The 11961-nt window shown below is 39.9% G+C and overlaps 1 protein-coding gene across 2 annotated transcripts in view; it reads right to left on the bottom strand.

Moving 5' to 3' along the window:
- Positions 1–1944: 1944 nt before the first annotated feature.
- Positions 1945–11961, bottom strand: part of BCL11B (BCL11B, BAF complex component) — a 96967-nt gene continuing 86950 nt past the window's right edge. For both annotated transcript variants that reach the window (XM_027638120.1, XM_027638121.1), the window contains one exon: positions 1945–9150. In XM_027638120.1, the coding sequence (XP_027493921.1) occupies positions 7139–9150 (2012 nt within the window). In that variant the 3' untranslated portion in view covers positions 1945–7138. The remainder of the gene's footprint in view (positions 9151–11961) is intronic.

The following is an 11961-nucleotide window of genomic DNA, read 5'->3' as shown; positions in this document are numbered from 1 at the left end:
GCAATGTAGTGTACAATCAGTGTGAAGAATAAGGACCTTGAGAAATCAAATCACCTTTAAAATAGTTTTTCATTATAACAATTATAACGCTGAGTTAAAGTGTCTCTCCTTTCATACTAAAGTTTGATTTTCACTGTTTTCACTTGGATTTCACAAAGTTTTTTCTAAGGCCTTTTGCTTTACTAATTATAATGGAGTTCTTGGATTACATAAGCATGTGTGAAACAGGAGTATCCAACCCAAGGATGCTGCAAAGAGACTCATTTGGATTTAGTTGTTTGCAGCTTTATTTGTGTGATTTCTCACATTTTCTCTGAAAAAAGGGCCTAATTCTACTTTTTCAGTCATGCCAACATGTGTGAGTAATCAGAGCTCTGACAGACAAGCTCTAACAGATCCAATAGTGATGAGTGAAGGCATTACAACTTCCAGGAGGTCCACGCTTCTCCTTGCCGGGCAGATATCACCTCCCCTAGCAGAGGCAATAGGCAGAGAGTCTGCCTCTTGTATCTCCAAGCCCTTCCGGCCACAAGCCACAATGCACAGTAGAGGCTGCTGCTGCTAAACCTTCAAACACCACATCAACATCTGCAAGGCCTGCAGCGCCTTTACAGCTGACAAAATGACACGGTGGTATAAGCTCAGCTAGAGTGAAGTCATGTTTATGGGGTGTCAAAAACACCCCATTCAAATGCGAACTGTACAAAATTTAGAAGTAAAATGTAACAGCCTTTACAGCTCACTGCAGAAGGCATCCAAAACGAACATGGCATTTGGGAAATTATAGCGTGAACTATTGCCCAATATAATTGTCAGCGTCGGGTTCTGATTTCATTTTCACTGGTTTTTCATGAGTGCAACTTTTCAAAGCCTGTAACTTTTATATCACTCTGAAGCCTTGATCCAGCAAAGCACTTACACACATACCTAAATTTAGATTGTAGATTCAGGGAGCCTGAGATCAGGAAGAGACCATCTGTAGGAGCTCTTCTGTAGCACAAAACACTTAGCTTCCCCTCCTGACTTCTGAGTTGAGCCAAATACTTTAAAGTCCAGGAGCAGTTCCTTTGAAATGAATTTCAATTACCCGCCTGCTTTGAATCACAAGCCTGTTACATGGCTTGTTGGACCAGGGCCTCCAGGAAATCAGAATCTGGTCTCTGACACTACAAATCTTTCCTATGCTGTCCAATAATAGTTTGAATAACAATTCTCTTATTTAAAATTTCCATGCATTAGCTAACAGGTTGGCTTGATAAAGAACATCAGGATAGTGAACTGTCTGTAGCTGTCAGCTGTTATCCTCAAACTGTGCAAAATTATCCTCAAATTGTGCAAAATTCTGCCTTTCACTGTGCATGCCTTTGTGCCTAGCTGAGGAGGACGAGGAGCACGTTTAGCTGTAGTCAAATTTTGGTGCTTCCTGCATAATACAGTTTGTGGCCCAAATTGAGGTCCTGATTGAATTGGTAAGTGTTCTCCCTCTTTGCATAGGCATCCAAGAAGCAGAACACATTAACAAACTTAAGTGCATAGACCATAGAGTTAAGTTTGTGTGGAGGGATAGAAAAGAAACACAAGAGCAAAGCAGGTCTCACCGCTTTTAGAAAACTGAGCTAATGGCCCCAAACATAACACAATTTCATATGAGAAATGTGACTCCTTCAAGCATTATTCTACCATTTTGTCTCAAGACCCCTATTCAGGAAATACCTTATATCATATTTAAGTCAAAGGGATGTAATCAGGACCTGAGCATCTACTTAGCATCATGCAGGTTCTCACATGTCCTCCCCAAACAAGAATTCTCTCCTGGTTGACTCCCATGAGAACTGACAGAAAATACAGCATAAGCTCTATAATCTGTACTGAAGCTTCAACTCCTCACTCCTTTCTTTTTTCCCCTTCCCATCCCTCAATTTCAAAGAACCAGGAAAGACAAGATTTGGAGATCAAGTCAAATGTCCAATTTATTTTTATAACTTGAAACTGGAACAAACGTTGTTTTGAACGAGCGTACAAATGAAATGGTAGACACATGCTGAACTCAACATTGTGACAATAAGGGGAAAAAAAAGAGGCCAAAAATCTTGTACAGAGAATAAAAGGAACAATAAATATTTCACTAAGCCATATTGAAATGACCTCCAGCCATCTCAACATTTTATCCATAATAAAAAAAAAAGTGCTCTCGTTTTTTAAACAGAGCACAAATACCAAGCAATAATAAATAGTTCCAAACTTGTAGTAAAAGACAAAACCTCCAAGTAAACAACAAAAGCTCATACAATAAGTAATAGAAAAAGGTAATAAAAATATTTTGCCTTGCCGGTACAAATGCAAACAACTTAAATCAACGTTACTTTGCTTTGCAGTTCTAAAATACAAAGAGCACCATAAAAATGAGTTTGCTTGTGATAAACAAAACCTTGGACTGTCTCTTACATAGGACTGGGATGAAATGCTGATTTTTTGACCCTTTCCTTAAAAATTGGTATTTTTCTTTCTAAAACCAGGTTCCCGGACCTGCCCTGCTGCCAAGGGAGTTGACCCGAATTTTGCTCTGGACTACAAAGGCAGCAGGACTAGAAACAATGAAAGTAATAAATTCAACCTCAAAAAAGTAATGAAAAACTACCTTAAGTGTGAAAAGAACTGTGGCAGCATTCTAGCTATGTCCATGTTATATTGTGCTTATGGCCTAGTAAACTACAGCTCTTCTAAACTAGAAGATAAGGAGGGCCATTTCAGTATCACTACAGTCTGCAGAAACACAACCCTTGTGCTTTTGGGTGACTTACTGTTAGTTTCAGTGATCTAAGTCACAAAATTAGACAACTGCTGGTGTTTGCTATTCTGGATCATTAAAAACAACAGGGAGACTGGAGCTCCTAAGCAACTTACACTAAAACGAAAGTTGAAATTATTTCTTAAATTAATGAACTGTGGATTGAAAATGTGCAGGTAACTTCTGATCTTCATTGCATTGGTACAAGTCCAAGAGATTCTTCTGAGTTCGGTGATATGACTCTGGATTTATGTGAAACTCCAGAGATCTGAATTTTCACCAAAAAGTGAAAATGTGCCTTTAAGGGACCACATTCCAACGTCCATTATGCTGGAGTAATTCAGGACTAAGAGTTATGAATAATTCCTGATTTATATCAGTTTAATTGAGATCCAGAATTTCTCCAGAAGTCTTAAGGGTACATCATTCAAGTCTGGAAGGCATACATCTATCTGTTAGGTAGCTGGACCAAATTTTCCCTGTCACACCCATGCCTCTCCAATTGCTCCAGTGTTTCTGCACTAATGAAAGCAGCAGAAGAATTTGGCATGGCAATATTTTTTTTTTCTTTTTGTTTTAAGTTTTACCACTGTTTCCTGTGAGAGCACTGAGCATTTTCCCCTTCTCCCCTTCGCTGAAGCATTAGTGCCTCTTCTTCCACCTCTCTTTCCCCTCGACCCGAAAGGGAAAGAGTGTGAGAGACAGAGAGAAAAAGGACTGCAAAGAAGAGAGAAATCAAAAGGTACAGGATTTCATCCCAATCCCTCAAACATTCAGAAATTTATGGAATGTACAATTAGAAGTGAACAGCAGCAAAGCAGCTAATAACATGGACTGGCAAGACCTGTACACGGAGTCGGTCCTGTTCTGACAGGGAAGAGGAGGGCTGTACCTGGACTAATTTTTCTTCAACCCGATTACAGCTGTACCAACAGCAGACCATTTTATGTCAAAGTGGATGCAACAGCTCTCACTTTTTGCTATAAAAAGACTTTCTTCCAGAGGGTGGTGGCAGGGTGTGAGGAGCAGTGAGTGGGGGTTGGCCAGGAGAGGGAAGATGGATTGGACATCTTCTTGTTTGGAAGGAGGGGAAGAAATCTCCTCTCTCTCTCTCTCTCTCTCTCAAATCTGCAGGGAAGCTGTGGGATGTCACCCCAGACACCTTTCCGGGAACGGAATTTCATTTCACACAAACAGGAAATAACCATCCAGCCTGGTTCAACCATACCTGGTAAAACCTTGATGCAAGGGGTCCAGGCAGCTTTGAAGTTATTTAGAGCCCTGTAGGAACAGCACTTTTTGTAGGCCATTTCTGACAAAAAAAATATATATACAACTAAAATTATTTGTGAACAACAACAACAAAAAAATTTAAAATAAAAAAGCACTTAATTATTTTGTTTTGTTTCTTTTACTGAAAGGTCGTCTAACAACCCCCTTTTTTCCTGTACAATAAGGACTTCACATACAAATTTTTTTTTATTTTTGCAATATTTTATCCTGCCAAATTAAAAAAATATATTATGGCAGCCTGTTTGTTTGTTTTTATTTTTATTTCCAAATTCACTAACAAAAAGGTACATTAAATCCCTTTAAAAGGACAAGCGTACAGTTAAAAAATTACAAGCTTCAGTAAAAATACAGCAAGTGCCTACATCATATGAATCAACCAATATCAATATCCATTCCAGAAGGGGAAGGAAAGGGGGCAAAGGGGAGAAAAAAAGAGAAAAATAGGTACAGGTCAGAAACGTGATTTTTTTTTTTTTCTGCAAAGCAATAACAATATTAAGCACTTTTTTCTACATACTTTTTCTACGTGGTGTAGCAATCACCTTTTAATCCCCGAATACAAGATTCTATACATTTTTTGAAATAAAAATTCAACACCCAAGGCAGAAAAAAATTTACTAAAACTCAAGACTTTACAGTTACAGTGACAAGAACAAATTTATAGACCCACCATTTAAATTTTACTGCAACATTTTCAAGGAAAAAAGAAAATTTTTTTTTTCTTTCTCGTTTTGTAAAATGCCCAGGCATTCTCCATTATTACAAATACTGGTCCACTTTTACAGTAATCAAGAAATTTTAATATATATAATATATACTAAAACCCCGTCACCAAAAGAAAACAATATACACATGGCCATTATGGCATTTTTTTTTAATAACCTATTAAGCAAACTTTGAAAAAAAAAAAGATTGCTCAAACACACATACACACAATTTCTTTTTTACCCTTGTATGTATTCAATACTGTAAACGTATTTTAAGACAGAGTGCACTAAATTTAACTTTTAAAAAAAAATTAGCCGTTGTTCCTGAATTGTTTTTTTTCATTCAATGATAGCAACTTGAAATTTGTGTCATTTGAGTTTTAATTCAGCAGTAAATCATTTCCATTCCATTTCCTAAGCAGCGTTGTCCTGAAAAAAAAAAAAAGCTGAGAATAATTCAGCTAATGTATGTCCGAAGTTGTGCTGGGTATACATCTTCATTTGATTGGGTCTTATGGCATTTTCATGTCCACTATCTTCAACCAGTAATTTTTTTAAGTAAATGTGGCTCTTTTTTTTTTTTTCTAAAGAATGTACTTTTCTTGTTTTACTTTTTTTTTTTAAAAGTCTTTCCATTTCACAAAAACATTTTGCATTTGTCTCAAGAGACTCAAATAGGAAGATCAGTTTTCAAGGCACTCACGTCAAATTGAATGGCAGTAGAAAAACTGTCCAATAAATTATTTTATTTATTTTTCTTTATAGTGCCAGTATTGTGAATGCCATGCTTAGCAACACTGACACTTAATCTCAGCTGTTCCCTTACAGTTTAACCCACCTTTGGGCCAAGTAGAATATGATGTAATTTCTTGTTGAGAAGCCATTTTTCTCTTAACCACAAACAAAAGCTTTAAAGTGCGGGTCAACATAATTAAAATCTCTAACCATAATTGTCTACTGTTTGCTAATATTAGTTCTAAAAGGCTTTAAAATATTTGGAATTTAAAAGTAGAACAGGTGCATTTTCCTTTGCTTTACTTTTTGTCTGCTGTAATGCTTTTTTCTGAATACAATTCCATTCTGTTCCTAATTAAGTCAAGGGAAAAAACTCTTACCGACTTCAGTAGGAGCAGAATCTTGCCGAGACAGGTAAATCAACCAGGATTTATTTTTCTCTTCCTTATAATAACATCACTGTACATCATATAATATTCCTACTCATAAACGAAATGCCTATGAGTTGAGGCTTTTCATTGAGAAAATCACACTTTCCCATCTTCTAACATTAAACCACAGCAAATACAGACTGAAGTAGATGTCCTGAATTCAAATTTTATGATTTTGTGGTTTAAAAAGGGAAAAAAAAATGAAGAAAAAAGATGGCATTTGGCTCCTCTGAGATTTGAAAATAATATTACAATGCTCAAGATGTTCATTTATTGTCTCTAGGAAGAGTCACAGGAGGGGAAGAGGGAGGGAAAAACACCGCAAAAAGTGACAAACTGGCACCCTTATGTTGCCATAGCTTTTAACAACAAGAAGAAACTATCAGATAGTAATGTACAATTAAGAATGTTTCTGGGTTTTGAATATAGCTGCCTTCTGCACCTTTGTCTTTTTTGCTGTCATAGCTTTAGTGCTGCAATCCATCTAGAAAAGGCCTCTATCATCAGCGACATTGTCAGTGCTATGTATTTGATCCAATTTTGAAAGAAAGTGCTAATTTTAAAGATTGTTATCCGCTGTACAGTTTTGTTTTCCCTAATCTTCAAGGTTATTTAAGAAGAGGAAAGAAAAATTTAAAAAAAGAAAGAAAGAAAAAAGAAAGAAAAAAAGATTTCAGTTCTCATGCTGGCTTCTTCACAAGAAATTACACACACTTAGCTTAAATTTCAACAAAGCAGCGGCCCAAAAATTATAATTTTAAAAGATATGTTTCTCCCCTACAATGCAAGTAATCTCAGGCTACGACTGGGTAAAATTAAAAAGGGATACCCAACAAAATTTTAAAAGAAATTTAAACAGAAAGAATAAAAAAAAGTACCTGCACATGCCAAAAAATTACAAAAACCCAATAAATACAGAAATTATTGCACAGTTAAAAGGCTCCACAATTTTTACTGCCTTAATCAACCCTCAGGTTTAATAGAACTTTGTAGACACAGGTTATATTTAAGTGCCAAAGTCTGGCACCTACCATAGTTATGCTAAGTTATGTTTACGGAGGCAAGTTAGGTCATCTTTTCTCAGTTGGCAATAGTTAAACTGTACAAATAAAATGTTACCTAGACCCCTGAAATTTAACCTAGTGGAGGTGGGGGTGGGGAGGGGCAGGAGGGAGGGGGGGGCCTTAGCTTCTTTCTGCCTGCTCAATTTTGACGTCATTTGTCAGCAAATGTTCTCCATGCCACTTTTTCATGTGTTTCTCCAGGGTGCTGTAAACACTGAAGGGCATCTGGCAAATGTCGCAGCGGTAGACCTCCTTCCCTATCTGGCCATGCGTTTTCATATGGCGCGTCAGCTTACTGCTCTGGGCACATGCATAGTTGCAGAGCTCGCATTTGTAAGGCCGCTCTCCAGTGTGGCTCCGACGGTGTACCGTCAAATTGCTGCAGTTCTTAAAGACCTTGCCACAGTACTCACATGTATCACTCCTGCGCCCTTCCTTCGAACTGGGTCGCCCGGGGCCGGGTCCGCTGATGTGGGGGGTGCTGCCTCCGCTCGCCGTGCCGCTGCGCCCTGAGAGCCCCCCGTCCAGCATGTCCCCCGGCGGAGTGGAGAAACGCAGGCTCCCATTCTCCGACGAGTGCTCGGAAGAGGTCGCGAAGGGGGATTGTCGGGAGTCTGTGAATCCGAGGAACGGATCCTTCATGAAGTGCCGCGATGCTGCATACCCTACCAGCCACTGGGAGTAAACGTTTTCGGAAGGTATTATCGTTGCTGGTGGCAAGTCCAAATCTTTCTCTACCTTTATTCTTTTAGAAGAATTGTTTAAACTAGGGCTCGTGATAGGTGTTGGCTTACGGGGGAACAAGTTTGGGAAGGGTTCACCCGGGCCAAAGTTTCTTCCATTGACCGCACCTTCCTCAGTGCGGTCCAGCTCTCCTACCACTGAGTCTTCATCGCCTGGATCTCTCTGACAGAGATCTCGAGGACACAGGTCTCGCTGATCAGAGGACCTTTTCATGAAGCTACTCCTCTTCTGTTTTTCAGCTAACATGTCGTTATATTGCTGAATGGCACCTAGACTTACATTCTCGATGACTTTTCCCAGGACGAGGGATTTCTCGTCCGGCAGCGATTTGGAGCCGTTTTCTCGGTTACGACTCAGCTCTGAGTCCATACTGAAGCTTGACTCTGGCCGGCTCTCATTTTCAAGTTCCTCTTCCTCCTCCTCCTCCTCTTCCTCTTCTTCATTGTCATGGCCCAGAGAAGGATCACTCTCGTTCCTGAAATCTGCCTCACTGGATTTCAGTCCCTCTCCAGTGAGCTCACTTGTGCCTGGCTCAGGGGAACTAGTGGTGGACAGTCCATCATCTGACCTGCCTGTCATGGAGCCAGCTTTATGCATATGTGTTTTCATGTGGCGTTTTAGCTTGCTGGCCTGGGAGCAAGCATGGTCACAGAGCTGACACTTGTAGGGCTTTTCTCCTGTGTGACTGCGCCGGTGCACAATAAGGTTACTCTGGAACTTGAATGTTTTCCCACAAAATTCACAGGACTTGCTCTTGGCCTGAGGTTGGGGAGGCGTAGTGCTGCTGGGGGGCATGGGGGGCAGTGGCGGGGTGCTCAAAAAAGGTGATTTAGGACTTGGCTGGAAAGGATTCAGCAGGCGATGCATAGGGTTGGTGCGACTGGGTGAGACTGGCGGAGGGGTGGAACTGTTTCCTGCCAGCTCTCGAAGCCTTCTGGAGAAATCCATCGCTGGGGACTCAATTGCCATGGGGTTTAAACGCATAACTCTGTCAAAGGCACTGGGATGCTGGGCAACTAACCCCATTTCTTCGGCACTAAGGCGATGTGGATCCAGATGATGACGAGGCGGTGGGCTGAACAGCGGAGGTGTGTTTGGGAGCCGACCCTCACCAAAGCCAGGGTGTTCACGCAAGATGGGTCCTGTCATCCGCAAAAGATTAAAAGGGTTGTTGTCTCCAAGAAAATTCATCAGCGGGGACTGTGCAACAGTCTCCGGTCCCAGAGGAGGAGGGATGGTGATGCGTGGAGTAAGGGAACTGTTTGAAGGGCTTGTTTCCAGGTAGATGCGGAATCCATGTGTGTTCTGGGCATGCTGAAGCAAGAACCAAGCGCTATTAAAAGGCTGCTTGCATGTTGTGCAAATATAGCTTGAAGGCTCATCTTTACCTATAAAAGAAAAGGCAGAAAGAACACTTAAAAAATAATACAGAGGAGAACATTTAAATACAGTTGGCATGCACTTTATTTTGGTAACACATTTCCTTCTTGGCATTTCTGAAAGAAGGATTTAATTGCAACGTATTGACTGATATAAATTGTTGAACAGCACATTTACTCACCACACTTATTCACTTAACATGTATGACAAATATCACACGTACTCATTTCTGCTATATACATTTACATCCTCTAACTTGCAAATAAAACCTCCCTTCATGACGTGTAAGGATCCAAATCCTTTCATGTGTTTATTCCACAAAAAGGAATTTGTTTCAAGGGATTTATGACTACGTACGAAAACCAAGGAAAATGTAGCGTGGTAGGTTTTACAAGGCACCTGCAAGGAGCTTCAGTGTCATTTTCATTCTTTCATTTTATATACTTCATGCAGCAGTCCCCTGAGATCTTGCTGAATTTAATTTATACATGCTTCAGTCATGCCAGCACTTCCATTTTTAAAATACTATGTAGGTATTTAGCCACACAAGTCCTATTCAAGTCAACAGGAGCTTGGAAAACATACCCTTGTATAAACCACTTTGACATTCTTTTTGCCAAAACACCAAGAAGCCACTCAAATGAAACATCCGGTAATCAAAGCTGACAGCACAGTTGCAATTAACAGTAACAAATGTCGGGCCGTGCTTGAACTGGGTCCCAAAAATTTCTGAGCCTGAGCCTGCCCTCCAATGTAGAAATGCTCACCAGAGCCAAAAACATTGTTCTGTTTGCTTTTCTAGCCTCTTTGAACGGCTGCATAAAGGTGGAAAGCATTCCTTTAACCTTGATTCAGCTTTACATAAAGGACAGGTGTGGACAAGTCTGTACCACAGTCATAATTTTGCTAGCTAGAAAATTCCAGTCCTGGGCACAATATAAACTGTGTCCTATCTTCAAAAAGCACTTTTCTCCCACTCCCCTCCCTTCTTCAATGTCTCTGCAAGACTCTGATAAATTCATAAATATGTGTCAGCTTGAAATTCACGGTCCAGGATTTGTTTTGTTGTTTGTTATTAAATGAGGGGAAGGTTTCCTGAAAAAACAACTGCACATTTTGGAAAACCTAAAATTAATTTCTTGCTTGTTTGTTTGTTTGTTTATGAAAGCACATATTTTGGCTAGTGATGGCCCCACTGCACCTAAAGGCACTAAACTTCCTGAGAGTTCAGTACCTGAACCAAGCTTCCTGCCTGATCCATGATAGTGCAAGGACCCAAGCAATGCCTGATCCAGCCGCTCCACAGGAGCTCAGATCCAAAGCTGAACTATACAGACCCTTTTCTAGACAGGGAGGTTGCCATTCACAAAAGCCTGTTGCATGAGCTTTAAAATGAAAGAGTTTATAAGGTGAGCAGAACTGCATTATCGAAACTACCTTGTAAAGGGGAATGACTCATAGCAGACAAAGAAAAAAAATTAAACTCGGGCACATCAGGAGAAGTGGGATTGCTGCTGACTGAATTCCCCTCTTCTGGCTGTTGCAGGAACGGCTGCTGCTAACAAAACCTACAAAACCTTAGACAAGGAGGCTAGAAGATTATCTGCCTACCTATCAGTCTGTCAGTTTATCTAATCTTATCACCCAATATACATCCATAACAGCATAAAGGAAAAAGTATGTATCAGATTGAGACTTATTTACAAAGGTAGGTGATAAATGTGATACAACTCCTCACGCTTCTGTTGATTCAGTAGGGCTACTGCTGTGGACAGCAGCTTCAAATCTCGATTTCAGGGAAGCCACCTCTTCACAGCCAAGAAAAAATGTATATAATACGGCGGGCATTTGTGCCTGGCTGACATGGCCCCTGTGCCCCAGCCCCGCATGCTGTGTCTGTACGAGACAGATGCAGTTGCTTTGATTAATCTCTAACAATCGCTGTTCGAAAAAAACACAAGTTTGAGAACTGCACTCAGCTTGGAAAAAGTGCCCATAACTGCTATTGACATTAATGAAAGCCACATACAAACATGGAAAGGAACTGATACATTATCCCTTAAAAATCTACTCAGCACTGAGGCAGTTAGGAAGTTTTATGTCAGCTTTGCAGCCAAAGGAACAGTAAATGCTCCCATTATTACTTCAAATATTTAAATTTCTGTTTCTTACAGAAATATGATGAAAATGTCTAGACCTTTAACTTTTCTTGCACAGCAACATGTGTAGTATAAAAAGTGACAGAAATCACTGAAGCAGACTAAAGTATATAACATACTCTGTCAAAAGCTTTCTTAAACAATATGTTTTACCTCAGCTCACCCTGGAATAGATTTTAATAAAGCCCCTTCCAAAGTGTGATCTAATAGCAAATGAAGTGCAGCATCTTACAAGGTCATATATCTTCAAATTAAAGAGTGCTCTGCACCCTTCACCTTCACTTTATCCACTCTAATTAATCGATTTATTACCCACAGCTGTTTGATTATTTCATTTTTAAAGTCACAGCATGCATTCTTTTTTGTTGTAGGGCTTTTTTTCTTTAAAAAAATAAAGTGTGTGAGTGTCTGTGTGTGTGCATGCATTCTCTTTGCTTAGCTCAAGAACTGACAGGAGGAAGAAAGCAGCTGTGTATTAGACGACAACAACAACAGCAACACATTTACTTGAGCAAAGGCACATACGTAAGAAGAAAAATTCCTGAGCAGGCTGAGGATCAAGGCCAATCTAAAACTGAAATGGCTGATTAAAAAAATTACCCTCAAAATGGCAGCTGGCTGGATGCTTGCTATTACATGTTACATGGAATTAAGATGTTT

Source organism: Corapipo altera, unplaced genomic scaffold (assembly GCF_003945725.1).
Source record: "Corapipo altera isolate COAL_440 unplaced genomic scaffold, ASM394572v1 23, whole genome shotgun sequence".
NCBI classification, from domain to species: domain Eukaryota; kingdom Metazoa; phylum Chordata; class Aves; order Passeriformes; family Pipridae; genus Corapipo; species Corapipo altera.
The sequence above is the reverse complement of the archived record's forward strand: the minus strand, read 5'-3'. Positions and strand labels throughout refer to the sequence as shown.